This window comes from Raphanus sativus, chromosome 6, assembly GCF_000801105.2.
Source record: "Raphanus sativus cultivar WK10039 chromosome 6, ASM80110v3, whole genome shotgun sequence".
Taxonomy (NCBI): Eukaryota; Viridiplantae; Streptophyta; class Magnoliopsida; order Brassicales; family Brassicaceae; genus Raphanus; species Raphanus sativus.
The window spans coordinates 53,362,714-53,379,237 of record NC_079516.1 but is presented as its reverse complement, the minus strand read 5'-3'; the positions used below and the strand labels follow the sequence as shown (position 1 = coordinate 53,379,237).

Genomic DNA, 16,524 nt, shown 5'->3' with positions numbered 1-16,524 from the left:
GAAAGTAAAACATACGCATATACAATAATGGAAGCAGATGAACACTAAAGGAAACAAAATCAAAGATGACCGGCGATGATTAAGGTTAAAAAGTCCAACCCCTACCGACACTTTTGGCAGGAAATACAAAAAGACATCGTAAGAGACCCACTCTCCTTTATTATTCTATTATGTTTGTCAAATATTGCAACACACAACACGTTTGGACTTCAGAGTCAAAGGTACACATGGTTTTAAAGATAATATAGTATGGGGTTTAAACCTTAAACCTATGACGATTGTACTGTTGAAGAGAAGCCAGAGGCAAGTGGCCAGGTCGCAAATGGGCTGAATCTAAGTTGCAAGAAAAAAGGGGGGGCCTGAATCTGCTTCTTGGCATCTACTACTATAGTATTCATAAAGAATAATAAACAACCCAAAAACAGTCATATAATCAAAGATTGTAATTAGATCATTCGGGTAGAGCCCACTAAGAATTCACTTCACATCATAAAATTAGTTTTATGGGCCATTGAGATATGATGGGCTCAAATCAAATGGCGCGTATATGCGGTGTTTATCTACTCGGAGATGTCGTTTTCATCAGAAGTCTCTATTTTTTCACATGGTTAATTTGTCCCTTAGTAACTTTGTTATCAAATATTTCTCGTCAAATAGTACAAAAAATAATGGAAATCTAAGCATAGGAAAGTTATGTAACGTCATTTTCTATTTCACAAATAGTTTTTTTTTGGAACTGTATGTCACAAATGGTTGTTTTGTTCAAACTCATTCATTTTGAAAGAAAAAAGGGAGAGGGTAAGATATATGCAAGAAGTTAATGTATATAGACGAAGAACAAGTGAACTAAAAAAATGATACGAGTTATTTAGATGATATTTGTCAAAAATTGGGATCAGAGCTGGGACATAATCTGGAACACTCGAGTATGATGTGGTGGTAATATATATTAATGCTGTAAATCTCTTATGGTTATGAAATAGAAATATGATGTGTGATTCAAGACGTCAATAACTACTTAGAGATTCAGCTATGGAGATTGAGAAAAAAACTTATTGGTGTGCGTGTGATTAGAGCGTTGAACAGCTAGCCTGTGCTAATTAATGTATGATAAAGTTTTAATAAAACTCATAACGAGTATTTTTCACTGATGTGAAGGTATTATAAAATATAGTTAAGGCAAGTAGATGACATAGGGAAATGTACAATGCACCTAGACGCAGGAAATAACAAGTCTTTCACACAACACCGTAGCTGCTTCTAGCGTTTTCCGTGGTATAGTTCTAAATTTCTCCCATTAGGTCACTTCCAGAACTTTCACCAAACGCCAATCACCACCGTCTGATCCTAAATTTACACGTGTACGCTCCAGATTTCATGTTAATAACTAAACCTCTCGCCTATAATAATACCCCGTTGAGCCACCACATTATCAATCACTAAACACAACAACATAAACAACAAAACTCTTTCGTCTCACCACACTTGTCTAAATCCTCAAAAAACCACGTGGTTCTCACATGGCTCCGGAGCTTACACAAACCACCACCGCCAAATCCCCCGTGACGATAACAAAACCGTCACCGCCAGTCCACGGTGATCGAGCCTACGTGACGTTTCTCGCGGGAAACGGTGATTACGTGAAAGGAGTCGTTGGTTTAGCCAAAGGACTAAGAAAAGTCAAATCAGCGTATCCACTCGTTGTGGCGGTATTACCAGACGTCCCAGAGGAGCACCGTCGTATACTTGTGGAGCAAGGTTGCGTTGTCCGCGAGATCGAACCCGTTTACCCTCCCGAGAATCAAACTCAGTTTGCCATGGCTTATTACGTCATCAACTACTCCAAACTACGTATCTGGAAGGTACTGTCGCACGACGTCGTTTAACTACCCTTTTGAGTTAGTTTGAAAATAACGAACTTATAAAAATATGGTTAATGCTCTGTTTTGTGTTTAACGTGTACAGTTTGTGGAGTACAGTAAAATGATATACTTAGATGGGGACATTCAAGTTTACGAGAACATTGATCACTTGTTCGATCTCCCTGATGGGTACTTTTACGCGGTGATGGACTGTTTTTGCGAGAAGACATGGAGCCACACGCCGCAGTACAAAATCGGGTACTGCCAACAATGCCCTGAGAAAGTTCAGTGGCCAAAGGCTGAGCTTGGAGAGCCACCGGCTCTTTACTTCAACGCTGGAATGTTCGTGTTCGAACCTGGCCTAGATACTTACGAGGATCTGTTAAGAACCCTTAAAATCACTCCCCCGACTCCTTTCGCTGAACAGGTAAGAAAGGAAGCTAAGTGATCTCTAACTGGTGCGGTTCTGTAATTTCTTGCTCTGTTTTAAGCTGTGGATTTGGATTGTGCAGGACTTTCTGAACATGTATTTCAAGAAAATCTACAAGCCGATTCCTTTGGTTTACAATCTTGTCCTGGCGATGCTATGGCGTCACCCAGAAAATGTGGAGCTCGATAAGGTCAAGGTGGTTCACTACTGTGCAGCGGTGAGTTACTTTACATCCAAGCTTTTTGTTTGTTTTTGTTTTTATTCAGACCAATGAATGTTATTGAGTTCTAACATGCTCTCTTGTTACCTTCCTGTGTGCAGGGTTCGAAGCCATGGAGATACACGGGGAAGGAAGCTAATATGGAGAGAGAAGACATCAAAATGTTAGTGAACAAGTGGTGGGACATCTACAAAGACGACTCTTTGGATTACAGGAAATCTGAAGCAGACCTCGAGAAAGAGACCGATCTAGTGAATATGAAGCCGTTCATCAACGCCCTTACTGAAGCTGGGCGGGTCAAGTACGTGACTGCACCGTCCGCGGCTTGAATGTCAAGAATTGTCGGTTTCTTTGGAGAAGCAGGTGGATAATGAGTTGTGTTGTACCGACAACCACACATGCTGTCTCTGGTTTTATGTGCTTTTGAGGTTGACGTGTGTTTATTTGTGTTCCCTTGATTTTCGGGTGTGTTTTTCATGAATTTTTGTGTAATGTAAGTTGTATATTTAGTTCAAATTGTAATAACGATATTTGATTATCGGACTATAAAGATCTTTTACTCCGATGCTCAAAGAAAGAACTGGATACAAGGAAGAAACTGACTAAAGGGAGTGACAAGAAGGATGTATTCAATTCAGGAAAAAAAAGCAAAAGAAAGAACTTATGATTTATTGAAGGAAAGTACTAATTGTTGAAGAACAACATACAGAAGAAGAATGTATGACATAACAAAAACTCGAAAAGCAAAAAAGAACTTATGATTTATTGAAGGAAAGTACTAATTGTTGAAGAACAACATACAGAAGAAGAATGTATGACATAACAAAAACTCGGTTTCGTTTTGTAGAGCTAGAGAAACAGACCCCTCAACAGTGGTGTATAAAACAAAACAAGCAAAGATTGAGTCCTGCTACCGGCTTTCTACGCCTGCACATCGAGCGTTGAAGATTTGTCTCAGACTCCCAGAAATGATAATATCAGAACCGGAGTTGAAAAAGAGCATAGTAGTTAGTACCTTGTTTGCAATGTTGTTGGAGAGCCAGTCAAGTCCCTCGTAGAGTCCTTCTCCAGAGGTGGCACATGTGCTCTGAATGTACCTGTCATTGTTACAATGATCATCATATTAAGCTCATATAATAGGGTAACAGATAGATCTGTGTGTGTGTTTCTTTTGCTCACCAGTGTCGCTGGCGGAGAGAGTGAAGGCCAAGCTTGTCAGTGATCTCAGCAGCGTTCATTGCGTTGGGAAGATCTTGCTTGTTAGCAAAAACAAGCAGAACTGCATCCCTCAATTCATCCTGCCACAAAAAGAAAAAGCATCACAAAGTCAAAAAAAACAAAGAGTGAATATAAACCATGATGTAGAAGTAGAAGCGTTATGAATACATTACCTCGTTGAGCATCCTGTGAAGCTCGTCCCTGGCTTCAACAACACGGTCACGATCGTTGCTGTCAACAACAAAGATAAGTCCCTGCGTGTTCTGGAAGTAGTGCCTCCACAATGGACGAATCTAGATGAGCCAGAAGTAAATCATTAGCAATGAACTCAATCACAATTCTAAGAACATCAACTCAAGAAAACGAAGTAACATATAGTGTCCACTAATAAATGTCAGCCAGGAGACGACATATCTTTGAGAATGAATCAAAAGTATGATCGAAGTTCAGGCTGATTCTGATTTAGCTTATCAAATGTAGAGTATTGGGTACACGAACAAAATTCACCAACATTGAACCTAAATAAGCCAAAAAAAATGTGGAATAGACAAGCCAAAAATCACTCAACAGAATGGTATGAAATGAATCGATACCTTGTCCTGACCCCCGACATCCCAGACAGTAAAGCTAATGTTCTTGTATTCCACAGTCTCAACATTGAAACCTGGAAAAACAAAACAATAACCAGTCCTTGTCAGCTTCTCATACAAAACATTTTAACACCACCAAGAGAGCATCAATCAATAGGAAAAGTAAGTTGCTTACCAATGGTGGGAATGGTAGTGACGATCTCACCAAGTTTGAGCTTGTAGAGGATGGTGGTCTTACCAGCAGCATCGAGACCAACCATGAGAATACGCATCTCTTTCTTTGCGAATAGCCTGCTGAACAGCTTCCCGAATGATACCCCCATCCTTCCTTTTTCTTTCAGTCACAAACCTGTTCAAAAGCAATTGAGGAATCATCATCTCTCATCTCAGCTATCAATTGGATCCAATGTGGTGATTACAAAATCGCATTTGACATCTTAATCACCAATAAGATCTAATTCCATCTACTAATTATCAAATTTGCACATCCAAGGGAGGATACAGATCCCACCATTACAAACTAGCGAGCCAATCACAATAGATCTGGAAAATGACACTGCCATTAACAACGCACAGATAGATACAGATCGCCGCATATATATTCTAATCAGTTTAACGAGAGAGAGAGAGAGAGAGCAGGAACAAACGTACCGAAGAGCCAACGCCGCGCGAGATCTAACCTCTCTCTCTCTCTCTGATGCCGATGGCCTGCGAACGCTCCTTCACGATTTGATCCCTTTTTTTAAAGGGACACAGAAATAAATCGATATTTACGTTTTTAATTTAAATCATAATATTAGCATCTGCTGCAAGTTCTTCGATCTGTTTAATGGGTCGACACAGTTTGGCCCATTAGGCTTATGGACCCAATAAGTTAAAGCTTTTTCACTCGTCTAGTCGAGCTTTCATCATCAAAGCGCAAACTAGTTTTCATTTTCTATTCCCCAAGTGTCATCATAAAAGCTTTTCTTTTTAAGGATGGATCATGCTTATACATTCATTGTTCTCCAATTGGTCGGTCCTTGTGTCTAAATCATTTGCATACAATTTTTTTATTTAATCAACTAATTGTAATGATTTTGCGCTTTTTTTGGTACGCAATAGCTGAACTTTTTGCCAGGTCAAATTATTTATATGAGACATTATTACAATCCTGAGGTCCAAAATTTTCATGGATTGCAAAATCCATGAAATTATTTTTATACATAAAGACTATTAAATACTGGCTGTTATTAAACGAGAGCTGGAAAAGAAAAGCCAAATGAGACAAGATGATGAATGAAAAGACCCTACCACAAGCATTATGGAAGTCTAGCCTTCATGCATCCATGTTTCGTACTTTATTGTATAAGTGGGAGACAATATACTTCATACTTCCAAATATTCTACCTGTAGCTTGACAACCGAACGGAAAACTCTAGATGTTTTTGCTTTTTATTTTTTTGTTCTACAAATGTAAAAAAAAATTCTTAGGGTTTTCAGTTTAAAAATTTGTACAAGACTTAAATAGTTTGAGCCAGTGATTATATATCATGCTTGAAGACTATCTTGAAGTACATCAAAACACGATCAGCAGACTCTCTTTCCATAAGAATGCCAAAGTTTGTTATATCCGTAACGTATTGTGCATATAGAGAGATTCAGACAAGCATTGACAAACAACCGCACACACTAAGGAGATGTCTTTTCGAACTAGGCTAATCAAATATTGTTTTGTTTCTTCCTTTTCTTTTTCATATATTTAAACATTTAAAGGTTTGTTCGATCAAATTGGTCAAATGTTGCGTATGATATATAACACGTTACTGTCGTTACATATATGTGATCATATAAGCGATGACCTCATTTCTTGTTGTTGCTGATGTATTTCGTTTAGTGCATAACTTTTAAGATATATAGTCGCATTTGTACTTGAGCTCGACACTTCTAACTAGCTAAATCAGTTTATGCCCAAAAAATATTTAATCAAATTAACACTAGCTGTGTTTCGGTTTTTAACTTTTGAATCGACACAATACGATCGATTTTGAACCTGAAATTCAATCTGAATATTTTGTGAATTTTAAGGATTTTCCTTAAGTTTTATTAGACTATTTGGTAAACAACATGATCTATTCTATTCGTTAGTAAGAGTTGTTTATTTGTCTTTGGTGACTACCAAGCTCTATGAGATGTTATATATATATATATATGGTATATTGTTTTTAGTTTTAATTTTTCTTTTCTTTTGAGCACAGAGTTTTTGATTATTATTACCTAACTTTTGAATGAACGAGTTATCACATTTTGTTGAAAAGAAAACAGCAAAGTACTAGTGGTTAAAATTAAATAAATGTGAAATAAAATTGTAACCCTAAGAATAATGTGATGAAATGAAAGATCATAGTAATGACAAAAGCGTAAGTTGACCTCCAATGGAAGAAAACTCTAGAAATCAGAGTTCATACTTGTTTGTGTTATGACGACGTGGGTTCGGTTTATAATTTATCTGTTTAACTTAAGCCATAAAAGCAAAAGTGGTCATAACAATGTGAATTGTTGTTGAAGCGAAGGGTGTCAAAGGGGGAAAATGATGAAGGAAAAGGGCCTACCACCATGAAAGAGTTTTATTTATTTTATTTTATTTGTTATTTTACTTGTATACATAATATTTCTTTTCCACAAAAAAAAAAATATATATATATATATAAATTAGAATCGGAGGTTCGGCCTATTATGGACCCATCATATGTTTCTGCTTTGTATACACAGTTGCATTTTGTCTTTCCTCACTTCAATTGTTCTGCTTTAATAGATTAGATATTTTGATGTTCTTTTCCCCCAATAATATTAATATTATTAAAGTTGAAATATGACTAACTGATATTAATTGTATCCATTTAAAAAAAATAGGAAATCTATATATAACTGCATTTATATACGAATTTCACAATGTAACTGCATGTAAACGTGCATTTAGTTTAGTTAAACTTGGTGTATTGGCGAGATCCAACGGTGAACAGCTGCCCAAAATCAAAACCATTTTCATTTAAGGTTTTTATTTATCATTTGGGCCACTAATCACAAGTTTTAAATAAACAGAATTGGGCTTTAACAACTTAAACAGGTTTTTTTACATTTACGTTGAGTCACAATTTACAAACCCACATTCTTGCATCCACACTAATAATATTAAACGGTTACATATTTTTTAAACTGCATGTGAAATTTATGACAAAGATATATAGCACGTACGTATTTTTAACAACTAATTAATCACATTCTTCATGTTCCATGAGACAAGATAACTGACATACAACATTTTTATCTAACAAAAAATACATAAAGTTAATTAGGAAATATGTTTTGCAAAATCACAAATAGGCTGGAAAATGATTTGAAATATTTTTCTTCATGCCACAATATTGTTTTTAAACGCAACATATAAAATAATATTAAATTATCTTAGTTCTATTAATAAAATTAATATTATTTGTAAGTAACTTTAACAATCATAAATTCAATCTATTAATAGATTTAAGTCCATTATATACTTCAAAATAAAGGAAAAAGTATATACACTAAAATTGTAACAATATTTGATCATTACAAAATCTTTTTACCAAAAAATAATAATTACAAAGCCTATAAATTAAAATACATAATATAAAAACAATACATTTACTTTATATGTTAAATTAAATAGTTGATTCAGTTTATGTACTATTATAAAATATATGATAAGTTTAATCAATTTTTCTTTTGGTTTAGGTTGGCGGGTTAAAGACGAATTTTGAGGTTTTATCGAATTTTTAAATTATAAATCAATACTATTAAAACACGAAGACCTATCGAAATAGGTGTGGTCCAACTATTTTAATACAATTATTAAAACCTTTTATTTATTAATCTAGTATGTTTTTAATGTTGTTGTTTTTCTCCCAAATTGCTTAGCCACTCTAAGTAAAATATTGATCAGGAAATATCTATAGTGTTTTCTATTAGCGTTATTATTGTAACCACATACATAATTACCGTTGTTGTTTAATGCTGATGTTAATTCCAACTTGTTCTGATCCGTTCCGAGTTCCGACCAAGTTACCGCCACGAAATTCCCGATCAAACTGCAACATTAAACAAATTCTAGAATATAACGTTATAGCTGCGTTGTGAGTTTCATATTGGAATTTTAGCTGAATGAAGTGAAGTGAAACGATCAAAAAGCATATGATCAATTATCAGTTGCGACTTGATTGGCGCACATTATTTGTTTCTTTTTCTTTTTATTTATCTATATACAATAGTTGATTCAACGAAACAATGACGTACAAGAACTGCATCGTTTCTCATTGTTTAACAATACTTTTTATGTTTTTAAAGTATGTGATCCGATACAAAGTATATACTTTTTGAGAGAAAATTGTGGTAAAATTATTACGTACATTACAGTGTCATTTGGAATATGGTAGCCGTCTAAACAAATTATCACACACGGTGTTAATTACTTTTTATATATTAAAATCCAATGCCTTATTAGTTCGACAAATTTAGAATGATAAATAATCGTGGAAGTTAGTTCGGGGAATAAGGCTCACTATATATTGTATTGAGGCTGTGAGATTTTGTCGAGTTGTCTATGGCACATGGGTCATATTGTGCGAGAAAGATCAACGTACAAAAAAATAAGTAGTAACTGTAGGTTAGTAAATAATAATTGTAAACCTTTAGAAAAATTAATGCATCGTCCTTCACACGAGATGAGTCCACAGATCGAAAGAGTAGACGTGAGAGGTTCATTAGCTGTAGACGATTAAAGCATTACATGCATATATATTACATATTCGTTATGTATGTAAGCACATGTACAACACACATCACACAAGTGCATATGTAGCCACATATATAATACTATAGTTTTTCTCTCAAATAAACATCTATATTATCTATCTACACATGTAACACATCCATATAGCAATCTAAACCTCTACAATACACTTTTGTGGGACCAAAATACACTATCAGAACAAAGTAAAGTTTTAGTTTACAAAAAAAAAATACACTATCAGATATTTCAAATTAAAAATACCAGCAAAGCACATCAAAAATCTAAGACCAATGGAGAAGAGTGGCCATGCATTTCTTACGTATAATATGTAATTTATTTAAGTGGCTTTTACCAATTTAATTACTCTTAAGTCTCTTATGGGTCATGTTTAAAGGAGCCAAGTTAAGCTATGCGTACGAAACCGCAGCCATACATATGAAAGACAACTTTTAAACGTATCTGAGGCCAAATCCTAACAAGTATGTAGATTAATATAATTTAGTGAAAAAGTTATAACTGGCGACAAAAAAGTTAAACTTTTAAATTAATTTAAAACCAATCGGATGGGATAGTTAGGTCAAGTTTGCTTCTTAGTTCTTTAGATGCTTAGGTGTGTTTGGTTGAGTTCTTACTATTGATACATCACTGGATGAATATAAATATATGCATAATATATATCTAGAGTCTACAACAACTACTATTTTATTATATCTAGTTAAAAGTGTCATTTTCTCCTATTAAGACCTAATTTTATATCAAAAGATATTTGAGTTTTTCAGCCGAAAATCTATTTCGAATCGAACCAAAAAAGTACTAAATAACCTTGGGAGAACCTAATTCTCATGAGCTAACACATACTATAATGAAGTTATTAGTAATTAATTAATAATACGAAAATTAGAAGATAAGGGTATATATCGATTGTACAAATAAGATTCTAAAAAGTGCAAGTTGACCAGTTGATTATCAAAACGATAGACGACAGATAAGGAGTAAGCAAATATATTAACAAACGTATTAAACTTCGAAATTTTAGAGGTTTGAGACAGCCAAAACAAGCAACTCCAAAAAGATGCATGTCAATCTATTCACCATTCCCTTGTTTTCACGTACTCTAGTACTCCACGTAATTGTATCAGTGGTATTATTTCATTTTCTAATTCAAAATTGAATATTTTTAATATTTATTTTAAAATTAGTACTATCACTTTTCATTTGCAAAACAGTCTATTTTTACTTTGTAACATTTCTATTAAATATAATATTAACCCTAATTAAATTTTTATTATATAATTAAAATTACTCAACAAGGTTTAAAAAGGAAACACAATAATACACCAACTTAAATTATTCATTAGAATTATTATAATTATTTGCTACAGATCTTTTATGTTTTATATTATATATTTTGTTGCATAAAATATTTCATTAGATGGTTGTTTATATAATTAATAAATATTAGCAGTAAATTTTATAATATATATAGTAAAATAATATTATTATACTTATTTATAATAAAATTTATTAAAAACCAAAAATATTTAAATATGAATGACAATTTTATAAATAAAAAAAATCAATTTCATTTTGGAATAATGAGTTGGTTTACTCCATATTTGGAGTAATCATGTCTATTATTCCATTTTTGAGTGGATTTTGGAATAGGTTTAAAGATGATTTTACTAGAAAATAGAGTTTGGAGTGAGTTTTAAAATGGGGTTGGAGATGCTCTAAAAAAATATTCAGTATTATTATATATTTTCTCGGTTATTCTCTTGAGATTTTTTTTTTGAAAAAGTTCTCTTGAGCTTTAATCATCTAATTATCTAGTGGAATTTTAAAAAGGGCTATTTATGAAAAAAAAAACATCATTAGATTTTTAGAGAAAAGTTGGAGAAAGATAAAGAAGATGATTTTGGTTTGTTAATGATTTTTTTTTCTTTGTATATTATGGGCAATTTCTGATTTTATAAACTATATATAAATTCTAAATACTTTATGTTATTATCAAAATTAAATCATCACTATTTCCCATTAAAGAAGTGACATTATTACACTTTGACAATTTCTAATCAGATTTTTTTTATAAAGGCAGGTTATCAGAATTGATTTTGAATTATGCAATTTATCGAGACAGAAGCACTAACCTTTGATGAAGATGATGATAATTTATTCTTTTGAATATTTATTGGTTATTATTCTTATCTATTTATTTATATGTATTTCGATGTATATCAAATTTATATAGTTTTTATTTTATTTTGCCTTTGAGTAGCGCTTATAAAATGGAGATTCCTTGGGACTCGTCTTCCATGCCAGTTGCCACCAGACATAAACAACAACAAAACACATAAAAGACATTTCACAGCTTTCATGTAAATCCAACGACTCATCACTTTCTTCTCGTCCAAAAATCAAAAAACACACAGTACTTTTGCCTCTCTTTCCTTGTATTGATTTTTCTCTAGACAACTCGTTGTTCCATGCACTGTTTCCCAGATTCAATCTTCTTCTTCTCACAAACCTCCTTATTGGGCTTCCCTGCATTTTCCTCTCCTGTTCTTCTCTAACCTTGAACTAAAGAGATGTTCTTCGAAATGGGTTTCTCGGGTTTGAAATAGCTTACGAGTTGTCTCCCCCCTTAAATCGGGTTTGAGCTCAAATCTTTGTTTGCCTCTTCCTCGGAGAGAGAGAGAGAGAAGAACTCCCCAAGTGTTTGACGAATTGACTGAACGAAACAGAGGAAATACTAATGGAAGAGACATTTGTGCCGTTTGAAGGAATCAAGAATGATCTGAAAGGCAGACTCATGTGCTATAAGCAAGACTGGACCGGTGGATTCAAAGCTGGTTTTAGGATTCTTGCCCCCACCACTTACATATTCTTCGCCTCTGCGATTCCTGTCATCTCCTTCGGTGAACAACTCGAAAGAAACACTGGTAAGTAAAGTTTCCACCTTTGTCCAATTCCCACTTCATTTTTCTATCAAAGATTTGAAATTTGGATATTTGAAATCTCGGCAGATGGAGTTCTCACGGCTGTTCAGACCTTAGCATCCACCGCCATTTGCGGCATCATTCACTCTGTCATCGGAGGCCAGCCACTGCTTATACTCGGTGTTGCTGAGCCTACTGTTATCATGTATACATTCATGTTTAACTTTGCAAAGGCCAGACCTGAACTCGGACGAGACCTCTTCTTAGCTTGGTCTGGATGGTAAGTCCAGTCCTCTTTTTTCAGTTGCTTAAAAGAGAGTAATCATATGATGTGATGAGAACACTGTCTGAATGTGTGTGTGTGTGTAGGGTTTGTGTTTGGACTGCTTTGATGCTGTTTGTGATGGCTATATGCGGAGCTTGTTCCATCATCAACAGGTTCACCCGTGTTGCTGGGGAGTTGTTTGGACTGCTTATTGCTATGCTCTTCATGCAACAAGCCATCAAAGTATGAACCTTTTCAACAACATTTCCATAATGTCTGTTTTCTAGATTTCATTCTCTAACGCATGATTGATTATCCAGGGGCTAGTTGATGAATTTCGCATTCCCGAACGAGAGAATCAGAAGCTGATGGAGTTCTTACCTTCCTGGAGGTTCGCTAATGGGATGTTCGCTCTGGTTCTCTCCTTTGGCCTTCTTCTGACTGGACTTAGAAGCAGAAAAGCTAGATCATGGCGCTACGGAACTGGTAAGTCAAAAACAGAGCATTCTCTAGATTCTTCTTACACATCTACTTGACTCAGTTTTTGCTTCTCTTGCTTGAGCAGGTTGGCTTAGAAGCTTAATAGCTGACTATGGAGTACCACTCATGGTGCTAGTGTGGACAGGTGTCTCCTACATTCCATCAGGAGATGTTCCCAAAGGAATCCCTCGGAGACTTCTTAGCCCAAATCCTTGGTCTCCTGGTGCTTATGGTAACTGGACCGTAGCAAAGGAGATGCTTGATGTTCCAGTAGTCTACATAATAGGAGCTTTCATTCCAGCATCAATGATTGCTGTGCTTTACTACTTTGATCATAGCGTTGCTTCACAGCTTGCTCAGCAGAAAGAATTCAATCTGAGAAAACCTTCTTCTTACCACTACGACTTGCTTCTTCTTGGGTTCCTGGTAAGAAGAAAAAGATTTACATGTCTGAATATTTCTCTTGGGGGACTTACCGGTCATAACAATCAATGCAGACCTTAATGTGTGGTCTACTTGGAGTCCCTCCATCAAACGGTGTCATTCCCCAATCTCCAATGCACACCAAGAGCTTAGCAACTCTTAAATATCAGGTAAAGATCACTCACCGCAGTCTTTTTTATCTGTCAGGATTTTCAGTTGAGTTCTGAGAGATCAACGTTCTCTGTCTGTTTCTGCAGCTGCTACGTAACAGACTGGTTGCAACAGCACGAAAAAGCATCAAAACAAATGCGAGTTTGGGACAGCTCTACAACAATATGCAAGAAGCTTATCATCACATGCAGACACCATTAGTGTACCAGCAACCTCAAGTAAGAACTTTGTCCTTTTTTTTTCTTTCTTTCCAATAATAGAACAAGGAGTTACTAAGAGCAGTTTCTTTCCACTCACAGGGTTTAAAAGAACTGAAAGAATCAACAATCCAAGCAACTACATTCACCGGAAACCTCAATGCTCCAGTTGATGAAACTCTGTTCGATATCGAGAAAGAGATTGATGATCTGTTACCAGTGGAAGTCAAAGAGCAGCGTGTAAGCAACTTCCTTCAGTCCACAATGGTAGGAGGATGCGTTGCTGCTATGCCTATCCTTAAAATGATCCCAACCTCAGTCCTTTGGGGCTACTTCGCCTTCATGGCCATCGAAAGCTTACCTGGAAACCAATTCTGGGAGAGGATCTTACTTCTCTTCACCGCCCCAAGTCGCCGCTTCAAGTAACTATAAAGCTTCTATCTCTTTTATTCATCACCATTCGACTTCAAGAAGCCTAATGACTCATTTTGTGTGTTTGCAGGGTTCTTGAAGACTACCACGCAACGTTCGTTGAGACGGTTCCTTTCAAGACAATTGCAATGTTCACTATTTTCCAAACGGTTTATCTGTTAATCTGCTTTGGCCTCACATGGATCCCAATAGCAGGAGTCATGTTCCCTTTAATGATCATGTTCTTAATCCCCGTTAGACAATACATCCTCCCTAGATTCTTCAAAGGAGCTCATCTTCAAGACTTGGACGCAGCAGAGTACGAAGAAGCTCCAGCTTTACCTTTCAATCTCGCAGCGGTAGGTCAATAACTCTGTTGTTTATGTACTTTAGCTTCTTCTATTCTTTTTCTTTTACACTTTAACTTGCAAGCAGGAAACGGAGATTGGATCGACAACTTCGTATCCAGGAGACTCAGAGATTCTTGATGAGGTTATTACACGAAGCAGAGGAGAGTTTAGACACACGAGTAGTCCTAAGGTCACGAGTTCGAGTTCGACTCCTGTCAATAATAGGAGTTTGTCTCAAGTGTTTAGTCCACGTGTGAGCGAACTAAGGTTCGGTCAGATGAGTCCTCGAGTCGTTGGGAATAGTCCAAAGCCGGCTAGTTGTGGAAGGAGTCCCTTGAACCAGTCCTCTTCAAAGTGATGAGATGATATAGTATATTCAGGAAGCTCAATAAAACAAAACCACCCCAATGAGGATGAATGTTTAATTAGTTAATTAATTTGGTCTTTAGTTATTATAAGAAACAAAAGCTTCTTGAATAATCTCTCTTTAGTTTTTGTGTTGTATGTGTTTGTAATCCCCTTCCCTTGTGTTTTTGTCTTTTGAGTTTTTGTAAAATTTTACTTATTTCGTAATATATGTAACTTTGTGTGGCAAATATGTATAAAGACTTAAAATGTTATAACGGTAACCAATCTTTTTATATGACCGCCTCTCACACTTTTTTAAATCGGTCAACTTTTACATTTGCTACATCTATCTATATACCATTTTCTATGGGTGACAGTGTGTGTGTTATTGATCAATAAAATAGTTTCGTATGTAAATATTACTTTTGTTCATATAGATGACAAAGCCACTTTGTACAAAGGTAACGTGGCAATGTGGCATAATTTATATACACATCCAAATCCACAATCTGTAAATTAAATACATGATATGGGATGTTACACTTGCATGCAGACGTTTTTTTGGTGGTTTATACATGAAATAAAAAAAAGAGAAATAAATAAATGGAAAAGCAAAGCGTGAATGATTACATACAATTTGAGGCAACATCAGATAGTTTTGAGCTTGAAGAGAGTAGAGTAGCTATCTGGTGAAAGGTACGTAAGTCATGTCGTTCGAAGAAACATGCACTTTGGCACTATGCATATAAAACAATACTAGGGTCAACTTATATTACCAACATCAACATCGAACCAGACGAAGACAAAAGTAGAACAAACACGAGTGTTCGATGTCAGTAACGAAAAGTGATGCACTACAGTAGCTTTTTAAGCCTTTTGATTTTGAATTGTCATTATGAGGGAAGACGAAAAAAGAATGGTCTCTAATTAATCACTAAAAGTATAAAATTAGAAGCACTTGAGTAGCAGTATAATGTATGAGAGGCTACGAGCCAATTGAGACGGACCCTGTCGGGAAAATAAAACCCTTTCTACATATTGAAATTTGGGTTTACTTTGCTGGCGTAATCAGATGAATGGAAAAATAACAGATGTGATGATATACATATATGACATTCTGGTATAGTAATAAATTTAACACAATAAAAAACTATAATACTGTTATTACAGTTTGGTTTGAAAAAAACACTCACACTTCTTTATATTTGTTGTATCTGAATACATCGCAAACAATCGATTTTCTACGTACTATTTGTTATGGGGTTTTGGAATCCCTTTGTTAGAGGACATGATTAGATATATGTCAAAACTCTAATATGATTATTAGTTATGGCGTATAAACATGTGACAACAATAACAAGAGCTATTGCTGAGTGAGATTTAGAACTTACGATTAAAACGCGAGTGGACAATAAAAGAAGAGGTAGTAAAGGGAACTCTTGCTTATCCTCTTTTTGCTGAAGTTTTATTTTCTTAGCATTGTTAACCATTGACTCATAAATAGTGAACTTTATTTTTGTGTTATCATTGATATTCTTGTTGTCTGCAATAATGAAAGTTAATATGCATAGGTCACCGTCTAAAATCTAAATCATGCAATGTGATCTTTGTTCTTTTTCCCTCTTTTGCGACTCTTTTTTGTCTTAGACTAAAAACAAAACTCTTTCGCATTCATTCATCTCTTGCTCACCTTTAAAGCAAAGCCCACATTCAACTTCACTTTTGATGGAAGGAGATTAGAAATACTCGTTGACCCTTTTCCACGTGTTAATCCCAAATTAGCTTGACCAAAAGCCATCCTTATAATACCTCAGCTATA

At 35.1% G+C, this 16,524-nt stretch overlaps 3 protein-coding genes across 3 annotated transcripts; 2 read left to right on the top strand and 1 right to left on the bottom strand.

The window, feature by feature from the left end:
- The first annotated feature begins 1,440 nt into the window (after window positions 1–1,440).
- On the top strand, window positions 1,441–3,035 carry LOC108813632 (galactinol synthase 1). Its single transcript, XM_018586246.2, has 4 exons — window positions 1,441–1,862; window positions 1,966–2,289; window positions 2,375–2,509; window positions 2,614–3,035. Exons 1-4 carry the CDS (start codon window positions 1,521–1,523, stop codon window positions 2,839–2,841), a joined length of 1,029 nt encoding a protein of 342 aa, XP_018441748.1. The 5' UTR covers window positions 1,441–1,520; the 3' UTR covers window positions 2,842–3,035.
- Window positions 3,036–3,164: 129 nt separating this feature from the next.
- On the bottom strand, window positions 3,165–5,094 carry LOC108813634 (ADP-ribosylation factor 1). The gene is made up of 7 exons (XM_018586247.2): window positions 4,972–5,094; window positions 4,496–4,669; window positions 4,324–4,394; window positions 3,904–4,023; window positions 3,692–3,810; window positions 3,528–3,609; window positions 3,165–3,439 (listed from the first exon to the last, which is right to left on the bottom strand). The coding sequence occupies exons 2-7, from the start codon at window positions 4,641–4,643 to the stop codon at window positions 3,434–3,436; spliced, it is 546 nt and encodes a 181-aa protein (XP_018441749.2). The 5' UTR covers window positions 4,644–4,669; window positions 4,972–5,094; the 3' UTR covers window positions 3,165–3,433.
- Window positions 5,095–11,427: 6,333 nt separating this feature from the next.
- On the top strand, window positions 11,428–15,000 carry LOC108813424 (boron transporter 1). The gene is made up of 10 exons (XM_018585970.2): window positions 11,428–12,063; window positions 12,148–12,340; window positions 12,430–12,568; window positions 12,646–12,811; window positions 12,891–13,231; window positions 13,303–13,398; window positions 13,486–13,617; window positions 13,699–14,018; window positions 14,099–14,366; window positions 14,443–15,000. Exons 1-10 carry the CDS (start codon window positions 11,877–11,879, stop codon window positions 14,713–14,715), a joined length of 2,115 nt encoding a protein of 704 aa, XP_018441472.2. The 5' UTR covers window positions 11,428–11,876; the 3' UTR covers window positions 14,716–15,000.
- The last annotated feature ends 1,524 nt before the right edge of the window (window positions 15,001–16,524 follow it).

What these genes read in the sequence shown, in the direction of transcription:
- LOC108813632 (XM_018586246.2), top strand. Translation starts at nt 1,521, where the DNA reads ATGGCTCCGGAGCTTACACAAACCACCACCGCCAAATCCCCCGTGACG. An exon ending in CCAAACTACGTATCTGGAAG is followed by an intron (nt 1,863 to 1,965) that starts GTACTGTCGCAC and finishes TAACGTGTACAG; the next exon opens with TTTGTGGAGTACAGTAAAAT. An exon ending in CGACTCCTTTCGCTGAACAG is followed by an intron (nt 2,290 to 2,374) that starts GTAAGAAAGGAA and finishes TGGATTGTGCAG; the next exon opens with GACTTTCTGAACATGTATTT.
- LOC108813424 (XM_018585970.2), top strand. Translation starts at nt 11,877, where the DNA reads ATGGAAGAGACATTTGTGCCGTTTGAAGGAATCAAGAATGATCTGAAA. An exon ending in TGCTTCTTCTTGGGTTCCTG is followed by an intron (nt 13,232 to 13,302) that starts GTAAGAAGAAAA and finishes CAATCAATGCAG; the next exon opens with ACCTTAATGTGTGGTCTACT. An exon ending in TACCTTTCAATCTCGCAGCG is followed by an intron (nt 14,367 to 14,442) that starts GTAGGTCAATAA and finishes ACTTGCAAGCAG; the next exon opens with GAAACGGAGATTGGATCGAC.
- LOC108813634 (XM_018586247.2), bottom strand. Translation starts at nt 4,643, where the DNA reads ATGGGGGTATCATTCGGGAAGCTGTTCAGCAGGCTATTCGCAAAGAAA. An exon ending in TTCACAGGATGCTCAACGAG is followed by an intron (nt 3,811 to 3,903) that starts GTAATGTATTCA and finishes TTTTTGTGGCAG; the next exon opens with GATGAATTGAGGGATGCAGT. An exon ending in TCTCTCCGCCAGCGACACTG is followed by an intron (nt 3,610 to 3,691) that starts GTGAGCAAAAGA and finishes TAACAATGACAG; the next exon opens with GTACATTCAGAGCACATGTG.